The sequence below is a fragment of the Typopeltis vanoorti genome, chromosome 16 (assembly GCF_054136105.1).
Source record: "Typopeltis vanoorti isolate ZY-2024b chromosome 16, IOZ_Tvanoo_1.0, whole genome shotgun sequence".
Classification (NCBI taxonomy): domain Eukaryota; kingdom Metazoa; phylum Arthropoda; class Arachnida; order Uropygi; family Thelyphonidae; genus Typopeltis; species Typopeltis vanoorti.
Window position 1 is genome coordinate 113,246,312 of NC_143564.1, and position 21,956 is coordinate 113,268,267.

Below are 21,956 nucleotides of genomic sequence, written 5' to 3' on the forward strand. Positions count from 1 at the left end.
ATAAAAGCATCGTTGACTGTGTTATTGTTGATAATGATATCTTTATGCTGGTTTTCAGGATACAAAAGTGAACAGTGGATTTGAAATTAGAAGTAACAATCGCTTAGTTTTAAGTAGGATAAAAATCAATATCACATCTAAAAGAGCAATATTTAAAAAGTTTTTAAAAAATTAAAGTTGAGCAGTTTTTACCTTTAGGCTAAAGGCAACCCAAAAGAATTTCATTGTTATGCTACAAGCCAGTGGCGCACTCAGGATTTAATTTTGGGGGGAGCCGAGCATTCAAGATTTAATCTTGGGGTGGGGGGTGGGGGTAAGTTAAGCTTACGATTTGAGAATACACACTACGTATTGCATACGACCTATGACTGAGGATCTGCAGTGATCGCCAATACATCATACCCATGCTTCATTCGCCTCGCATTCAACAGTGGCAAGTGGGTGGACAGATGGGATATCAGCACATCAACTAAAGGAATGTTCAGTCAAACTGGCTAAGCCCTGGACATGTTTGTATAATTTGAGTCTTTGCTCAGGAATGGAAAGAATGCATGATAATCCCATTGCACAAAACTGGTGCAAAGACAATGTATCTAACTACTGACCTATCAGTAATTCTGGAGTAATTGTTCAGATTTTAAAGAAGTTCACAAGAACTCATATACAGAAATGGGTAGAAAAACAGGATACACTTTGCAAGGAGCAGCTTGGGTTCACTAGAGGGAGGTCATGTCTGAGCAATTTGCTCATATTTTATAATAATATTACAGAAGAGTGGATAAAGAGAATGGATACACTAAAATACTGTTGGATTTTGCTAAGTCATTTGATAGAATGCCACATGAAAGGCTGTTGCATTAAGTAAAAAATATGGGATTGGAATATAAACTATTAGCTTGGATAAGTGGCTGATGGACAGATATCAGAAGTGGCATATAAGGGATGTGAATCTGTCAGATTTAAGGTGACCAGAGCATTGGAGCATTGTTGTTTAATCTATACATTAATGATATTGGAAAGGGGTTGACAGATCTTCAGTAGTTTGCTGATGATGCTAAGATAGGAAGGGCAATCAGAGATAATACCGATATACAACATTTACAGGGTGATTTGAATAGGGTAGAGGTGTGGGAAAAAAAATAATGGCTATCAATTCAGTGTCAGCAAATGTGTAAAGTTATGTACTTTGAAATGATGCAATATTCAACACCATATTTTATTGGTAGTATTATGCTTGGGGTAACTGACAAGGCTAAGAGATCTTCAAGCCATGATTGATAGAGAGTTGAAATTCACATAGCAAAAACTGCAAATACAACTCAGAGGATAATTGTGAAATTGAAACAAACACTGACATGTAAAGGAATATAAAAGTTATTTTGCCTCCTTACAAGGTTTTGATATGACCACACCTGCACTTGTGCATTGATTTGGTCTTATGGGTTAAAGCGATATAATGAAGAGTTACAAAGATGACATCAGGATTATGGAACATAAACTATGAGGAGAGTTTGAAAGTATTTAACAGCAGACACTGATAAACAGAAGAAAGAGGGTGATATGATAGCAATCCATCAACTTTTGATAGTGTGTTATAGGATACTGGTTGATAACATTTTTTGTTATATGGAAGATGGGGAAAGGATAGGGCTCATTTGTGGAAGTTGCGTACAGTTAAGAAGGGGTGAGAGGTAGATTTTCCTCTCATAGAACCACGAGTGGAACAGTTCACCTGGTGTGGATGTATGGCCTGCATCGATGAATCTTAACTTCCTGACAGTCTAATAATAATAGTCTTTTTAGTGATTGTGTTGTAAGGATATTCTGTTTTATTTTGCTGTTATGTAGTCTCACTAAGACTTCAATAATTTTTTAACACTTTTATTTTTAAAGACCTCCCCCCGGTCATCTTCCTGACACTTCATAAATTTACATGACTTTAGAATACTGTTTGGAGTGGTGCATCTAGAATCTCCCACAGAATACATGATTGTATTCAGAAGAGAACAATTTACTTAATTGGTGACTTCTCTGTCAATGACTCCTTCCAGTTGCTTTCCCAGCAGCTCTGTTGCTGCATTATGTCTTTTCTATAGGAAATTCCATGTATACTGCCCCACTGAATTGGCCACTACCATCTTCCATTTTCTTTAAATCATAAAGGAACAAGAGCAGCTGCTGATCAACACACACACACACACACACAGTTCAGCTCCAACTATGTCAAACCAATTTCTCATCCTCCTCCTTTATTCTCTACATCTGTTCTTTGGAGCAGTCTTTCTCATACTGTTTTCAACAATCACTACAGTTCTCACATCTTCAAGAAACAAATTCCTTTCTTTTCCCTCTCCCTAACCATTTGCTCACATGTCATGGGACCACTTGTGTGTGTGTGTGTGTGTGGTAGAGGATGATATAAAAAACATTGTAGAGTTCCAAATTTTCGGAGAAAATATAAACATTTTATACTACTTTTTAAATAATTTCTTGCATTAATATTAATTATATTACCATCTGCTTTATGTTCAGAACAAGGAGCACTCTTGTATACTCCAAGAAACAAACCCACATCTCATTTTTTAAACAAACGTTTTATATATTGAACATGTACAAGCATGCATGTATGTCCTGATATATATAAACAGCTGTATAACAAGTAGCTATACAAGCTCGTCCAATGCAGGCTTTTACAAATATCCTTCTCCACAGCCAATCAAAGTGGAAAATTTTAATTAATGGATTTGCAAACCAATGATTATTTTCCATTATATGAAAGATTTTTATCAATATTGTAACAGTTGCTACATCACGTAATTTAATCATTTTTTGTTCTTACTGTTTCAATTAATTGAGCAGCATCATCAAGCTTCCGTTCTCTATACTGAAGAGCTGTGCTGGCTTTATAATAAGTATTCTTCCAATCCTATAGATAACATTAAATGCATATGAAACATAAATAAGAGATTCATCTGGAAATAGAAATGAGTACAGTAAAGAGTTTTATAAATTCATTTCTTTATTTATTTGTGGGATATCTGAATATATACAGATATCATACAACTGCAAATCAAATCCTAAATCTGACATATAATCATGTAATAATTATATTACTAAGAAAATTTACAAGTTCTCTCACAAATTGAAAGGTGGTCTTAAAGAATATTCACTAAAAGTATTCTGGTATTTATAAGAAATCTCAGCATTATTTTTGCCATTATTCGTTATAATAAATTATGGAGACAACTACTGTGTTAGAGTAATAACTTCAATATTATATAAACCGAATTATTCCCTGACATTTTGACCTTTACATCGAGGTCATCATCTAGTGTATATGTATATAAAAATAGACAAGATGCTTAAAATACACACACATGCTGTGCTAAAGTAACAGCAATTTGGTCAACTATTAGAACTATTGGCCTAACCCCTGGCGATGAAAAAAAAATACTTATCCCAATGCATGGAAGCAATCTCATATCCATTCAATTCCTAAAAAGGGCAATAGAAGACTATCGTCAAACTGCCGACCAACTGCCATCACCTCAGTCCTCTCCAAAATAATGGATTTTTGATTTGATTTGATTTTTAACATGCAAAGACATTAAAGGTCATATTATGCTAGAACACAGATTACAGCAGTACATGTGGTAAACAACTAATATGACAATCACAAACTTCTATGCCCTTAGGGGATTTGAACTCGCAACCTCTTAGTTGGACAGTAGGTATCCAAACCACTCGGCCAACCAAAATAATGGAGGAAGTCATCAACAGCTAACTTCCCCACTACTTAGAGGCCACCAATTAATCAGTGACCACCAATAAAGATTCTGCCATGGAAAGGTTTGGAGAAACTTGTGTTGTCACCATGACTTACTTAACAAACTGCCATCCTTTGGTCTCCTTGCCACCCTCTGTAATTGGGTAACAAGCTTTCTTTCTGGTCATTTTCTGCCAGTCATGATAGACAGGTCTCTCTCTCTTTAGGCTTTACCATCAATGCTGTAGTGCCTTAAGGCTCTGTCCTATTACCCACTCTCTTTCTCCTGCTCATAAATGACTTACAATCACCACTAATCCTATCCATAGCTTTACAGATGACAGTATTCTCCACTCACCCTACTCATCCCAGGCTACAAGATACTATCCTTCAATATCCTCCTACAAATCACCAAACAAGATCACATCTCTCTGCTTCAACTAAAATTTACATAAATTAAAGATACTAAGAAATTATATACTTGATTTAATCCTTTATCCAAGTGTAAGCAAACAAAGTTTGCACCTGAAGTATTTTCAGGATTGGGACAACCCATATACAGAAGCTAACGACTTCACATCACTTGCCTTAGTATCCCATAATGTGAAGAACATATCCTTATGGACATATATAATGCACTGTGCATTATGGGAAGGGTAAGTACTCAGACTAGTTTCAACCTTTGAGATCTCATCAGTGGGAGCCATACTAGAGGTTAAACTAAAATCTACACGTTAGCACAAGAAAAGTATATTTAATATACTGCCAGATATTTCAGTTTGAAAATAACAAACTATCATCAGTGGTTTGACAGAAAAGTTTTTTATAAGGTAGAATACAAACAATTTATCATTCAAAATTATAACGAACCGCATGATGTTACACGGCTAATCACAATATCATTTCACTGAAGAAAGGTAAACATAAGAGTGCAGAATAAATTACATGTATAAATTTACAATGTCACATGAAAAACTTAATTTATAAAATCATACTAAAGATATCATTAGACAGATGTAGTATCTAGATTCTAGAAGGTCTTAATTTTAAAAAAAATTTATAACAATTAAGTGGATATTAAATCCAGCATGATTTCAAAGTTAAATACAGAAACTATAAAAGTTTCATATGATATTTGACCCGAGAGCTTATGGGAATACACTCGCCGGCATTTACGCATTGCCCTAGCCAGACCTAATAGGTGACATGACCGCTATCAAGCGTCCGTATATTTGCCTCCTATTTCGTGAGAACTATGTGAGACCAAATAGAAAACACATCATCCACATATCTTAACCAGATAGAAGGTTTGGAAGAGTCTATCTCAAGGGCATGTTCTTCAAAATCGTCCATGAAAAAATTGCTTTGGGGGGGGGGGGGTATTTTGCTCTTCCAAGACAAGTAACCAGAAATGATAGCAAAGGAAAAGAGGTCTATGATACAAGAGAAAAAACTTTTTTAAAAAACAATAAGGTGTTATTTGAAGGAATATTGGTGAACAATGAGGTGATGTCAAAGCTCACTAGGATATCAGCATCATTAGCAATCAGATTTTCCATAGAACTTTTAAAATGGTAAGTTTTTTTTTTTTTATATATGATGTGGTATGACCAGTGGGAGGAAGGGAGGAGACAAGAGATTTCACTTACTGTGTGGATAATTTATAGCAGGTCTTAGGGGGGGAAATAGGGTTTATGAATTTTAGGCAAGCTGTATATCTCGGGGGACAGCAATAAAAGATTTAAGTTTTTCTGTGATGTAAGAAGGCCAGGAAGAAACGTTTTTGACTGGACTTTTTAATTTTTATTATTATTATTATTATTCCGGGCAACTCCAAGGAGTCGACAGACTCATCGAGGGAGGCCCTAACATCATGTCAAGAACAACTATTCGACATTCACACAGTATCTATCATACCTTGCCTTGAACTCATTCACGGTCGTAGCAAACACAACAGACTCTGGCAGCTTATTCCACTCATTCACCACTCTCCAAGTAAAAAACCTAGCTCTAACACCCTTGTTAACCACATTCTTGCCCAGCTTCCATGCATGGCCCCTAGTCCTCCCACCACCAGTCCTATTTTTAAAAATATCTTCTGGATTAATCTTATAGAAACCCTTCAGTAATTTGAATGTCTCAATCATATCACCCCTTTAACGCCTATTGACCAATTTTTGCAACCCACAAATCTTCAACATATTTTCGTAAGGTTCATTCCTCAGACCTGCTATCATCTTGGTCACTCGTCTCTGGATCCCCTCCACTTCCTCCCCATCATGAAAAAACCCTGGCGCCCATAACTGGGCACAGTAGTCCAGATGAGGGTCTTATAAAGGCTCGATAAAGAGGAACAATAACTTGTTTGTCTTTGCATGTTAAAGTATTTTTCAGAAGCCAAGTGATTTGATGAGCTGATTTAGCCACTTTTGCAACGTGCCCCCCCCTAAACTTCAATTCCCTATCCACCAACACTCCCAAATCCCTGACCTCATCAATCTCCTGGAGTATGGTTCCGCCAATGTGGTATACTGCTGCTAATTGTTTCACTCCAAAATGCAAAACCTTACACTTTGGCACATTAAATTGACATCCATTTTCCCTGGCCCAGTCCTCCAAACTATCCAAATCATCCTGTAAAATTTGACGTCCTGTGCACTCACAATTGCTCTACCCAACTTTGCATCATCAGCAAAAAAGTGAACACTTCCTCTCAGATCCTTTTCTATATCATTGATGAACAAATTGAAAAGTAGTGGTCCAAGAACAGAGCCCTGCGGCACACCATAGTCACAAGCCGTCTTTTGAACTCAACTCCTGAATAAACACCACTCTCTGGTATCTCTCCATCAACCACTCTCCTATCCATCTCACCAACCCTATATCCATCCCCATCTGCTCCAGTTTAGTGATTAGGGTTCCATGTGGTATCCTGTCAAAGGCCTTGGCAAGGTCCAGTAGAATCACTGTAAACCCATTACCCTTATCCAGTTCAGCCGTCGCTGTGTTATAGAACGTGAGCAAGTTACTGAGGCATGATCTACCCTTCACAAAACCATGTTGTCCCCCCATACAATATCCCATTTCATCTATCCAATCCTGTATTCTTTTCTTGACTAATTTCTCTAAGACCTTGACAACGATTCTTGATATGCTAATCGGTCGGTAATTTACAGCAGCAGTCTTGGAACCACCTTTATGCAGTGGAACTATTTTCCCCTCCTTCCACCCCCTCAGGGCTAACCCAGACCCGAGACTCAAATTAAATAAAATGGGCAAGGGTACTGACAATTCTTTAGCCACTTCTCGTATGACACGAGCTGGTATACCATCCAATTCCACAGAAACATGCTGGCCACTCAAATCAATTAATATCCTCAGTCTGCAGAAATATCTCAACTGCTCGTGTACAGTGGGATTTGGCACTGTCATCCATAAAAATGAATTCTTCACTTACAGCACCAAGAAACAATTGAACATCATGTCAAAGAACTTCATTGCAATATCGGTCAACAGTCATTGTCTCTTTTTCCAGTGCTTGTGGTTCAGTGCGTCCATTAAGCATAATGCCACTCTACATTGTGATCCCAGCACTGCCATATCTAATGCTTAAAACATTCTTTCGATGATATGCAGTACCACTTTCACACCAGATCAAGTGTCATCCAGAATCAGAGGAAAGACTAAAATGACTCATCCGCAAAGAGTACATTAGCCCATTAGTATCTTGTCCAATTTTTATAGATACAACACTACTGAAAATATGCTCTACGATGAACTGTGGATAAAGGGATGCAGACCACAGGCCTTCAGACATATACGCTTACTTGTCATAGACGTGTTTGCTAGAGTTTGTTGATATATCTGCATACCTGTGCTTGAATGGAGCCGACTTGCAAACTGCCCTGTTGTGATGCATCAATTACATTCTGCTTCTATAACCAAAAATCTGTCCATGCCCAATGGTAGAGTGAGAGTGACCTGTTAACAAATACCTGGAACACATTCTCCTGGTTGGAAACACTACCCAGAGCCTGGACCTGGATACAACACTATGTGAGATTCTGTACTCTCTCTGATATCAGTATTTCTGCAGCCTTCTTCAAGCTTTCCAATAATTCTTCCCCAAGTGAAATCATCTAGATTATGTCTTTGAGACATTACAAGACATCCAAGTTTGCAACTTTATTCTTCCAGGAAAAGAGCTTCCTTCAAACACAATATGCTTAGCACAGCCTTTTGCCTTTTATATTGTTGAGTACTACCATTTGACTCCTTTTGCATACAATTCGAAAATTTGAATGTGTACCTACTTTCTACTCAAAATCTTTAGTTATACAATTTGCCACAAGCTGAATTTGTGGTTGTAGTCTTCAAAAATAGTGTTTGTCCTTAGGTTTTAAACACCAGTGTACTTTTGTGCTCTTGGAATAAGCCATAGCTCAAAAGATAATAATGCTAAGTTTGGCCTAAACCTAGTTAATTCACCAATTTTTTTCTTAGTCTTATCTGAAATGTGCTTTCATGGAACACTCAATGTGATTATTTCTTTATAATTGCTACATGGCTTTATTTCCATTTTTATATATTATTGTGATGAGAATCCTCCTAATCCAATCATCAAGGTCATCAGTGCCAATCATGAATTTTTTGAATATGATGTAGGAAAAATTTCAAAATGGGAAATGGATCAATGTGACCATTCATGGCTATTGTCAGTGAAGGTGCATAAGAAAGAAACATATCAGAATTTTAAGTTATTAACAAATAGTAGTGGAATAAAAATAAGAAATGAGTAAAGAAACTGGAAATATCTTTGGAAAGCTTGGAAAAAAGTGCAAGGCTAATCATTCATAACTTATTTTAACAATACCAAGAAAACCAAACCACAATCTTCAGAGCACAAAGCAGCATGCTGCAGTTTAAAGTGAAGGGTTTTTTTACAGTTTAATAGAAACAATTAAAATTGGTGCCCACTAATGTTGCAGAAATATTACAGCTATGTAGGAGTTGATCTTAAGATAAGTCTCCCAAATTTTTGGCAAATTAATGCAACCATACTTGTTCAGGTTACTAGAATTCTTCATAGCCATGGCTGACTTCAAAAATTATCTTTCTGCCCTGTAAAAACTTCAAAATAGCACATTAGTTTTCTTCCATTTGCATGAAGGGATGTCCAAAACCATTATTAGGGCAAGTCAAGTCTGGTAGACCCGACTTGCCCTAATAATGGTACCAAATGTATTTTTTTATGTTCTCCAAGGCAGATTTTAACAGACCTTCATGTTTGCCAATAGGCGGCCAAGTCACAGTCACAAGGAACTACCTACACTCCAGGATATGCCAGAGGATGGAGTTTATCCTTAGGATAGCAGATCATAGTTGCTAATATAACATCTGGTTTGAATGTGATGAGAAGGCCAGGTTTTATTAGTAGTTTGGCTATCTTTTCTGATATACTCCTGATATAAGGAATGGTAATAGTGATGTTTTGTTCTTGTGTTAGAGGGAGAAGTAATGGGGCTAAGTATTATTTTATCTATTTTCTAAGAAGTGTAGCCAATGGCAACAATTCCTACAAAATTCCTATTAAGTTCTGAGGAAAGAGCTGTATCATTAGAACAAATCATTCTAGCTCTGTGTGTAAGTGTTTTTAGAATACATGCTGTTGAGATGGATGAAGATATGATTGTTTATGGAGATACCTTCCTGTGTGTGTGTGTGTGTGTGTGTGTGTGTGTGTGTGTTGGTTTTCCCTAAATGGAAAAAGATAGTCATCCATCTGAAAAGCAGGTTCTTTCATTTAGAAGTAGATTCTTTTGTACTGTGAAGTCAACTTTGGAGTGTTGGATGTTTATCCAGGTGACAAAAGCATCCAAAGTGTCTTGCCATTGAACCAAATGGCAAACACATGATCAACAAAGTGTAACCTCACCAGGAGATTATATGTAGATGTGGCAAGTATTTTTTCAGTGTTTCATGTAAGAGTTATCTGGGGAAAGGGGAAACCCATAGCAATACTATTAATCTGTTTGTAGATTTTTCGTTCCCATGTAAAACAACCTACATACATTGTGAATTTGAATAATTCAAAGATATCAGGGGGAAATTTAGACTGTATTAAATTATGAGTGTTTATTACAGGTACATTAGCAAATAAAGAGGTGACATCAAAACTAACCACTGTCTGAATTTTTAAGGATATGATTTTTAACTAATGATCTGAAATGGATTTATTTTTTTTTTTACAGAAGTAGAGGAGTTGCCCGTATGGGAGGAGGAGAGACTTAGTTAACTGTTGGACAGGGTTATAAGTAGGAATATCTATGCCATCAACTATAGGGGTGGGGGAATATTGGATTTGTGGATTTTAGGTACTTCATAAATAGGTGTGGTTTAACACTAACCAGTTTTATTTTATTGATGATTTCTCTGAGCCAAGAAGTCACTTTTTTCAATAATTTGCAGATTTTTTTCACTTTGAGACATAGTGGGATCTTGATCTATAAGTTGGTAAATAGAACTGTCACATAGGAAAGCTTGCATTTTTTTGTTGTTGTTGTTGTAATTCTCTTGATTCATGCTAACTGTTGCATTACCCTAATCAGCTTTAGCTAATAATATCTTTATATATAACCTTTTTAAGGCAGCTATTTCATTCTGGTATATTATTATTATTATTCGTGACACTGGTGGTTTAACCATGTTTAGGATGCCTGCTATGTCTAAACACACATTATTAACCACTGAAGGTTGAAGATTGTAGATGCTCTATTCAACATTCATCAAGATTTCTAGTTTTGTAACTTGTTTGGATGTAATGGCAAAGTTATGACCCAGACTGAAAGAGTTCTTAGCTTCTTCTGTAAGCACTTGTGATGATAAATTTATTACCACATGATCTCTTCGAAGTGGCAGTTGGAATGTAGTACGTTGGCACTGTTGTTGGATTTCAAATTTCTTCAAGTGCCTGCTTTTAACTTTGCTGCTTTGTACTCTGAAGATACTGGTTTGAAATCCAGCAAAATATAAGTCAGTTAATAAACACCTTTTTTTATAGAATAGTTTGTTTGGTGTTCTAAATACCGTTAAAATGTGTTATGAATAATGTTCAACACCTAAGCTGGTCTGTAAGAGGGTTAATCAGCAAATCATTACTAACATTCATGTTCCACATTGAAGGATACACATATTTATAGAGAGAAGCATACAAGAAAAGAAAAGTCTTGATTACACTGTTGTGGATAGTAATATCTTTACATTTATCAAGGGAGTCTGAAGTAAGAAGGAATGATTTATTTTTATCGACATCTGCCAGAATAAAACTTTGTATCAACACTGAAAACACATTTTACAGGGAATCAAAGTTCAAAAACATTAGGGTGTGTGGTGCAGGCTGCAATTACACAAATGTTATCGCAGAAAAACTGAGTTGAAACATCAATTTCAAAATCTGAAGAACATTCCTTTATACAGTCTAATCAGCATATAAAAAGCATCTATTTAAGGTGAGCTTACAGTAAAATGAGGACTCTTCAAGTCTAATAAACATCTTTATTTCAACAATACAATGCTTAGGAACTGCATCATCCTTGGGAATTTGTAAAATGGTTTCACGAAAATTCATAAAAACAATGATTCAAAAGATGGTTTATAAAATGGCAATTCATCAAAAATCCATTTCATTCAATAAATGCATTTTTGAAAATTATGGAGACAACTACCGTGTTTGAATAAAAACTTTAGTTTAATATAACTAAAATCTACAATTCGACGTTTCGACCTTTATGTCAAGGTCATCTTCTGGAGCGTACAAATATACACAAGAAACAAGCTATACTACAATCAAACTGATTCGTTAAAGACACTGACCAACCGTTACCACAATTGTTGGTCTGACCTTTGGTGGAAAAAAAAATTAAAAGAAAAAAATTTTAAAAATAAAAAATTATACATCAATGCTAGAGTCCTATTCTTTGTGTTGTCTACTATATACATATATTACCATCATTCCAGCCAGTTGGAGTGGGATGGTTTCTAATACTAGCAGATTGGCTAGAGTCCTGACTTATGTTGAATCTTTCATATTAGGAAGGCTGAATGTGTGCCATCCAGATCCTTGGAATTTTCATGCCATCTTTGTTATTGATATTTGGGTGGTTTATCAGGATTTCGCAGGATTCCTTAAATTTTCTTTCGTACCAGGTTTTTGTGCGGTGTAAGGAGCAGGTGCTTTTCCAGTTGATTTGGTGTAAGGTGTTAAGTGCGTGGTCTGAGAGGCCTGCTTCACCATAATGGTTATATTTAATGTGTCTAATGTGTTCTTTCTTGCATATAGGGATTGTCCGTCCTGTTTCACCAATGTACGGTAAGTTACAGGTGCAGTGGATGCAATAGACTCCAGGATGTGCTAATGGGAGGAGAGGATCCTTAGAGAAGCTGAATATGGTTTTAAGTTTAGTGGGTTTAGTACATGGGCAAAGAGGGCCATTATGTCGGGCGGAAATTTGTTTTGTAGTAGGAGAATTGTGTCATTGATGGGGACATTAGTGAAAAGGGGAGAAACGTCAAAACTGACTAATAAGTCGTCTTTGTCGAGTGTTATGTTTTTGATTTTGTTTATAAAGTGTTGTGTGTTTTTTATGTAGGAGCAGGAATGACCTACCAACTCCTTGAGTGTTGTCACTAATTTCTTGGCTAGGTGGTAATTGGGACTGTCTATTCCTTCCACAATTGGTCGAAGGGACACATTTTGTTTGTGTATTTTGTATTAAAATGTTTGTGTATTAAAAGGATAAAGGATAGAACAGAAAAACTACTCAAGTCCGTCACTTCTTGGCCACCAGACACGGTTAAAAAACTCAAACCCCACTACGGCCACCCACCCCCCCACTTTATATGGGGTTCCAAAAATACACAAACAAAACGTGCACCTTCGACCAATCGTGGAAGGAATAGACAGTCCCAATTACCACCTAGCCAAGAAATTCGCGGCAACACTCAAGGAGTTGGTAGGTCATCCCCCCCCCCCCCCCTTCATAAAAAACACACAACACTTTATAAACAAAATCAAAAACATAACACTCGACAAAGATGACTTATTAGTCAGTTTTGACATTTCTGCCCTTTTCACTAATGCCCCCATCAATGACACAATTCTTCTACTACAGAACAAATTTCCACCCAACATAATGGCCCTCTTTGCCCATGTACTAAAGTCCGGTTTCTTCGTGTGGCAAAACAAATTCTACCTACAAAAAGAAGGTACAGCCATGGGCTCACCACTATCCCTCCCCCCCCCTCAATCGCTAACTTCTACATGGAAACCTTTGAGCAAAGGGCTCTTGATTCTGCCATGCTACAACCGACAGTCTGGCTCAGATACGTTGACGTGTTCGCGATCTGGCCGCACGGGCGACAAACGCTAAACACATTCCTCAGCCACCTAAACAAACAACACGAACGCACACAATTTACCATCGAAATCGAAAACCAAAATTCGCTCCCATTCCTAGATACACTAGTTACACGTCTTCCTTCAGGCAGTCTATCCTTCACGGTCTACCGAAAACCGACACACACTGGCCAATACATACATGCGAATTCATACCACCACCCATCACAAAAATATGGAGTCATTAACACCCTTAAAAACAGAGCCACAACTATTTGCTCTAACGAGCAGGCCCTGAAACAAGAACTAAAAATCATTAGTGACACATTCATAAATAATGGCTATAACAAAAATACTGTCAATAAAATACTCTATAAAACTACAACAAAAACGAATCTAGATTACAGTAAAACCATAGCCATCCCATACATTAAAGGGTTATCAGAAAAAATCAACAGAATCCTACAACATTATAACCTCAATGCCACCTTTAAACCACCCACTAAACTTAAAACCATATTCAGCTTCTCTAAGGATCCTCTCCTCCCATTAGCACATCCTGGAGTCTATTGCATCCGCTGCACCTGTAACTTACCGTATATTGGTGAAACAGGATGGACAATCCCTATATGCAAGAAAGAACACATTAGACACATTAAATATAACCATTATGGTGAAGCAGGCCTCTCAGACCATGCACTTAACACCTTACACCAAATCAACTGGAAAAGCACCTGCTCCTTACACCGCACAAAAACCTGGTACGAAAGAAAATTTAAGGAATCCTGCGAAATCCCGATAAACCACCCAAATATCAATAACAAAGATGGCATGAAAATTCCAAGGATCTGGATGGCACACATTCAGCCTTCCTAATATGAAAGATTCAACATAAGTCAGGACTCTAGCCAATCCGCTAGTATTAGAAACCATCCCACTCCAACTGCCTGGAATGATGGTAATATATGTATATAGTAGACAACACAAAGAATAGGACTCTAGCATTGATGTATAATTTTTTATTTTTAAAATTTTTTTCTTTTAATTTTTTTTTTCCACCAAAGGTCAGGCCAACAATTGTGGTAACGGTTGGTCAGTGTCTTTAACGAACCAGTTTGATTGTAGTATAGCTTGTTTCTTGTGTATATTTGTACACTCCAGAAAATGACCTTGACATAAAGGTCGAAACTTCGAATTGTAGATTTTAGTTATATTAAACTAAAGTTTTTATTCAAACATGGTAGTTGTCTCCATAATTTTCAAAAATGCATTCGGATCACCGTGCAAGCCTAAAAGAAAGGATTCATTCAATAAACATTTAAATGAACAACAGTTCATCATACAACGTCATTGTAAAAACAGTTAATCTAAAAATAATTCGTCAATAATTTTTCGATGAATTCCTTTCATAGTTCATCAAAAGAGTAATTTTCTTACAAAATATTATTTGTGTTTTCGATAACAATACCTAACAATTACCCAAGATTCAGATAACTTAAGTGGTCATTGAGACTCGCAATAATTATTTTGTTGTATTTTATGATATTCTGTACTTGTACCTACTACTTAATAATGATTTATCGCTAGACAAAATACTAATGACGATTTATCGCTAGACAAAATACTAAATGACGATTTATCGCTAGACAAAAAAAATTTCATTCTGTTTAATTTTTTCAGAACATAAATGGTCAGACTGAATCAAAACTGGTATTTTTAATATAGATCTTAACCCCAAAATTTCTTTAAATTTCATCCAGCCAAAATAGAATTATTAACATCATTTCAAAACTTCATTCCAATAAAAATCCAGTTGTTTCTAAAAACTGAATTGTGCAGGCAACTGCAAGTATGTTTCCTAAATCATAAAGTTTATCAAATTCCATGAAGTTAAAGAGTTATTGAAATGTATACACAGCCTTACCAAATACCGTTACAACTACTGCACTGCCCACAGAATGGCACAAGCCTAGTTCCATTAGTGGCACTGAGCACAGCCAAAACTTGCATGTTTATCAATAGAGAGAGTTGTCTAGCTGTATGGATTAACATGCAGTGATGAGATTACGAGACCGAAGTAGCTGTAATAGGACTTTGAAAGGTTGGAATTTAGCCACCTGCTATTTTAAAATCTCTAAAAACACTTGGGATCAGTAAGATGTTTGTGTACTGGACTATTAACCATTATCATGATACAGAAGATGTACCTGACCACCAAAGAACAGGTTGAACACACTATGTTAGGACATTACAGCTTGTGAGGGCTGTGAAGGCAGGCCTCTGTTGTAATCCTGTGAGAACATTGAAAGTGATGTCACAAGAGATGACATTTACTAACTGATGATCTGGGGAGTGACAGCCTATCATTGTTCTACTGGACACTTTCTAGCGCCACAACTTATGTGGCAGAGGATGATAAAATAAAAGGCACTTCTCTAGCAGTATGCAAACAACAGACACAGAGATATCCTTTTCACAGATGAGAAGATTTTCAGCATTGAAGAGTCATTTAACCCGATCAGGTATATGCCTCAAATGGTCACAGAGCACAAGCCATAGCACCCAGGATTCACAGAGGTCATCACCCTACATTAGTAATGGTTGGGTGGTGGTGACATATCAGTGGGTATCCATGTTGCATTTCTGCAAGAAAGGGGTAAAAACATCTGCCAAAGTGCATCAAGATACTGTGCTGGAACCTCTGATATGACCCCTGAACAACACCTTGTTTCATGGTAGGTAGTGAACCTTCCAATAGGACTCAGCCCCTGCACACTAGGCGAAGACCACACAGCAGTGGTAGTAGGCAAATGTGCCCAACTACATATCATCATTTAAGTGGCTGTCTGGAAGTCCCAATCCTAATCCATTGGAGTTCAAATTGTGGTTGGAGCTTGAGATAGTAGCCTGCAAGAAACGATATCACCAGACTGAAGGTGGATTTGAAGCAAGCAGTGGCAGCATTCCCATTGGATGTGCATGCCGCAATCGATATGTGGCATCACAGACCTTGGGCATGCATGAAGGCAAAAGGACAACATTTAGAACAACGAGTGCTGCATATACATGTTATACATGTGGTTTGTACGTGCTGAAAGCTGTAAATGGTTTACTGATGGATTAAAGGTTTATGTGCTGTTCAAGTTTTAACAGTATTAATGGCTAGACTAGGTATAATTTTGACACATATCCCTTTGTGTCACTGAATACAGTTGAACTGAAAACCAAATGTTCAACAAATTTTTGTAAGGGTTTCGAATCTCAAATCTGAGTAAAATTCATCCCATAGTAACTGGTTTATAGACATCACTTAATAACAATAATATTATAATAATTATTATAATTATATAATAAAAAATAGTGCAGTTAAATCACAATAAATTATTTCCATATTAGTTTGCTATAGTTAAATACAGCCATGGTTAAATTTTGCACTTTATATCATATCAGGCCTATATACAGGGATAACAAAGAATTTGCTATCCATACTTCTTCATAGAGATCACATAACTCCCGTGAAATGCGACCACATAATGTTGGTCAAAATGAGTATTCTGGCTATGATGATATTTGACCTTAGTCAGGTTCTTCCTTCATTCTGAATTCACATTTTACTGAACAGGAACATCAGAAACAGAAAATGCGCACATGATATTTTCACCCAGAGTCTGGCATAGAACTGATATGAAAGTATGAAAATATTACATCATGTTATCCATACATGAGCATGTGCAGAACTTTTGAAACAACCTTCACAGAAGATCTATAGAACATGGGCAAAACAAAAAGGTGTGAAAATATACTTACCTTATACTTAGTAACATTTTTCTCTGAGTAGAAATTCATGGAACAATCTGTCAAGAGATCACTTAAAGATCGAGGTTATATAACTGGAAGGAGACCTCCACATAATCTGAAGGGAATATTGATACCTGACCACATTCCTTTCAGATTATGTGGTTTATTATCTGGGCATTTGGTTGGATACAAAATGAACAAACAGGGGTGTCAATTTCAGACTGAGCTGAATCAAGTGTATTTTGTATCAGCCTTAAACCACAAGCAAATATGATAGTACATGATCATAAGTCAGATTGGTTTGAGCATTTTCTGTTACTGTAGCTAGTTCAAACTCAAACTTGAAGATAAGCACAACAGGAATATCAATAGAAAAGAAGTACAGTTAAGAGAGGAACTACAGAAATACCATGTCGACTTAACTGGTGTTACAGATGAAGAAGACATACAAGCAAAATATTTCTATAGTATAAGTTATTATATCTGAGAAATAATGATCAAGAAAAGGATGAAGTAGTACATTAAGATCAAAGACAAAATCCAAGTGTAAGTAAACAAAGTTTGCACCTGATGTATTTTCAGGACTGGGGCAACTCATGGCAAAGGTGGTATAACTTCTCATCACTTGCCTTAGTATCCCATAATGCTATGCATTAAGGGAAGGGTCACTACCCAGACCAGTTTCGACCTTCATTGAGGTCTCATTAGTGGGAGCTAGACCCAGAGGTGGTGATACTAAGGTGGAAGTGATGGAGAAGTCATATTTCCATATACCAGTTGCCAAAAGGTGTCACACCTTATTATTAAAATTCTATGGATTAGAGATAAGTTGATGGAAGTTTTTTCACTTGGTAAGCATTTCATTTAACAAAAGTTACTATTCATCCATTTTGATTATGCACCATATACATGCAGGCTTTAAAAAAAAAAAAGGCATGAATAGAATAAAAGCAATGGAAATGAAAGCTTTAAGGACAATGTTAACAAAAAGAAGGAAATACTGAATAAGAAATGTGAACATCATTAAAAATAATTTAGGGCTAAAAAGTGTTGAGAAATGCATATGAACAGTCTCTCTTCAAGTGATTTGGACAACTGATGAGAATGAGTTTAAAAAGAATATCAAGAAGTATGAAATGAAATCTGACGGGAAGAGACCAAAAGGAAGACCACAGAAAAGGTTGAGAGAACAGGTAAGAGAAGATCAAGAAAAGAGAAACCTGAAATGGCAGTGTTCATGAAGGAAGAATTTGAGAGGATAGAAAGAAATGTAGAGGTTTTACCCACCTAACCTGATGTTTCTGTTGGAACAGGTATTGCTAAAGAACAACCAACCTCTTGTGTATGTGTGAGCAATATAAAAAATGTGAGGAAGAACAAGTGCCTTGAGAAACCTTAAATGTGGAAAGTCTAATGGAGTAGATGATATCCAATGAGAAATACTCAAATATAGAAAAGCTTTAGTGGCCACTGAATAATCATGAAGGCCTGGTCAGAAGTTGAAATTCCAAATTCCAAATCTACATTAGCATGGATGGGCTAAGGATTTTTTCCCTTCTATTTTTATTAATTTCATACACCTTTTTGTATTTTTATTTCAGTTTTTCATATAATTGAAAAAACAAGGATCTTTTTGAAGCAACTTCAGGCCTCCAAAAAGTTGGGTGGTGGTTTCATATCAGACAGTACTGATATAAAAATGGGATATTAAAACAATATGGAAATCACCATTATCATCACCACCAAATTCTTGATATGCATCCCAAAGCATGTATGATATAAACTATGATAGCATCCCATCAAAGTATCCTATAAATTAAGTTTGCATTATTAATTTTTTCCTATCAACAATTTTTTTCCAATTTGATCTGTTACTTACAGTGTAAATGATTGTTGGACTAATCAACTTATCCACTCCACTAATTAACTGCTTTTTCCTCTTAAGAAAAAAATAAATCACCGTTTTTCAGAATATCGGTGTGACTTTAGTTATACTGTGGAACAAACAGAATGACCTTCATGCACATCAGATCCAACATAAATTAATAGAGAAATCATCTGAATTCATAACCTTTATTATTCCAGTAAATTTCAAAACTTAAATTTTAGTCTTCTGTAGTACTAATAACTGCACCTATCTGTCTATGTCTTGGGGAGAACAAGCTAAGATCTGACCTTATATATGTATATATACAGGTTGTTAGAATTAGATATTTACTTCATCAGAAATAAATAAAATTTAAAAAAATCATGAGGATAATGAGGGTCAGTATTTATGGTATGAAGATTTGCAAAGAAAAAGCAGCATATGATAAGGTGCTAAGAGAAAAATGTTTAAAGCACTACAATTATATGGTTAAGTAGGGTATTATAGAGAGCAATATATCCATATATATATATTTTTTAATTTTTTTATGCGACTTTCACCCACAAAAGATATAAATGTATAGCACATTAGTATGGATGGGCTAAGGAATTTTTTTTCTTCTATTTTTATCAATTTAATAATTTTTTTTGTATTTTTATTTCATTTTTTATATAATCCAAAAAAAGCCACATGGATCTTTTTTTCCAGTCACTTCAGGTCTCCAAAAAGTGGGATGGTGGTTTCACATCAGGCAATGTGATTCATCTTGCACTTAAAGATGAACTGCTAAGATATTGTTTATTTTATTTCATCTCTATAAAGAGATTTTTACTCCGAGTGTTTAGTATTTACACAAGAGTTCAATGGTGCAATGACTTTGAACTATTTCTTTTATAATCCGGAAAATCTGTGACTCAAGACAAAATAAAAAATTATATACATTTAATGAAACTAAAACATTATATACACAAAATATTATAAATGCTTACAAGTTTTCAACTAACCGTAATTATCTCAACACAGAAATAAAGAAACTAACACAGATTTTTAAAAATCGAAGCTATCCTACACAACTAATAAATTATGCAAACAGGACAAAAACCCATCAAAACAACCCAACAACCAAAACTAACTTCAACACAAAAAGTTATCAAACTGCCATACATCCAGAACACATACAAAAGTCTACAAATACATTTTCAAACATACTGACTATAAGCTGGTATTTACCACAAACCAAAAATTGGTAACACTTCTAAAACCCACTAAATCTCACACATACAAACAAATATTAAAACACCACAACATAGTCTACAAATTTCCTTGCCAAAAAGACTGATGTCACCTACACAGGTTCTACTATCAGGTATTTATGGGAAAGATATAAGAACACTTCCGTCACTGTAACATCCCTATTCCAGAACACTTAAACACTAGAAAATGCAACAACAAAAAGAAAAACAGAATACACAGTACAGGGGAAACAGAAATAGCAGTTCACGCCCTTGAACAGAAACATATCCCACAAATCGACAAGGCCATAATAATAGACAGACAAGACAATGAAACAATGCTTAGCATATCGGAAACGGTATGCCATAAAATGTGACGAAAACTCAATCAATGTCCACTGACCCTACATAATCTCCAAATGTTAGACGCTCCATAACATAAAAATCAGGTCACAACTCCGACCAAAATATAACATAAGCACTTCAAAAGGAAGAAACACCAAGCTGACATGACATGACATCCACTTCCCCCATGAGTTCTGACGACGACGACGGATGGTCAAAACGGCTCGGACCATGTTAACCACCTACCCTGACCCCTTCTCCCATAAACCCTTCCTCAAAAAAAAGAATTTCTATTTTCAGACCCTTTTTTCATCTCTTCCCCTCCTCCAAAAAAGTGTTCCACCCACCCTTAATAATAATATTATATTATAAAAAGAACAGGTTTTTTCAAATTAATTCTCCCACATTGCCTCAACCCCCCCTCTCCACTTTTTCCAAAAAAAAAAAAAAAAAAAAAAAAAAAAAACCCTTCCTTTTAACAGCCTAACAGCAGAAATATGCACATCGCAGAAAGAAGACAGCCAACAAAATCAAAAGGTATGTGGGAATTTTCTTCCTGTATTATTCTGCATATATTTGTCTCTATAATACATCTGTAATGCCCTAAGAATTCTTGAGTAAAAAGCCAATGACATTAAAAAAAGGGGCACTCCTAAACGAAAGCAGGAAAAATAACCGTAAAAATAATAAACATTATATACACTTTAAATAAAATTACATAACTATAAAAATAACTGGATCCAAGGCTTCTAAAATAAATCTACGCTTTAGAGATTTTCTTATCCAAATATATTAAAATCATTCATTCTCCGATTCATTCTATTATTGGATTGTTTGACACATACTTAATCACGTCTATCAGATAAAAAAAAAAACCTTGTTTTCACAACAACAACAAAAATGTTCCTCAGAATCAGTGTCTTTGTTAGGCCCTTTAAAAAAATATAAAAATTTTCTTCTTCTTTTCCATGGGATCCTTTCTTATCACCCATATGTAGCACACAATATTATTCCTCATCCTTAACTGAAGTATAAATACTCTTATCTCTTGCAGTTCAATTTGATGCACAATTTACTCATTTTTGTACGAGAGAAAGAAGTTTCTTCTACTACTTCATAAACAACAGATCTAAGTAGAGCTGTTTATGTTAAACCACTTTTACAGTTTCAAATATCACCAATTGCTTTTTCCATAGTAATCCAGTGTCCTTAAGACAGAAGATGAAACTTTCCATTCAGCATTTCCTCGAACATTCAATTAAAACGTCAATTGCAATATCTTCTTTTATTTACTAAATACTTGTTGACAGTCTTAACCCCTTCAGTTTAAAGACTCACAGTTCTACGATTCCTTTTTCAGAATCTTCTATTAATATTCTCCCGAATGTCACATAAAACTTAAAAACTTCCTAAGAACAAAATTTTTCCAGTCTGCATTCTTAAACTTCCATTAGCTCTCTCCTTGTTTTTCTCATTACCCCGATACTGAATGCTCTCCTTGTCAGCTCTCAATCACCCATCAATCTCCTTGGTGAGCATGCACACATCATGTAA

The 21,956-nt window shown here is 35.8% G+C and overlaps 1 protein-coding gene across 1 annotated transcript in view; it reads right to left on the bottom strand.

Moving 5' to 3' along the window:
• The window catches only part of ATP8A (ATPase phospholipid transporting 8A1), a 1,088,708-nt gene that overhangs the window by 532,893 nt on the left and 533,859 nt on the right, over positions 1 to 21,956 (bottom strand). Inside the window, exon 22 of the mRNA XM_090406292.1 lies at positions 2,840 to 2,926. Within this exon, the coding sequence (XP_090262418.1) occupies positions 2,840 to 2,926 (87 nt within the window). The remainder of the gene's footprint in view (positions 1 to 2,839; positions 2,927 to 21,956) is intronic.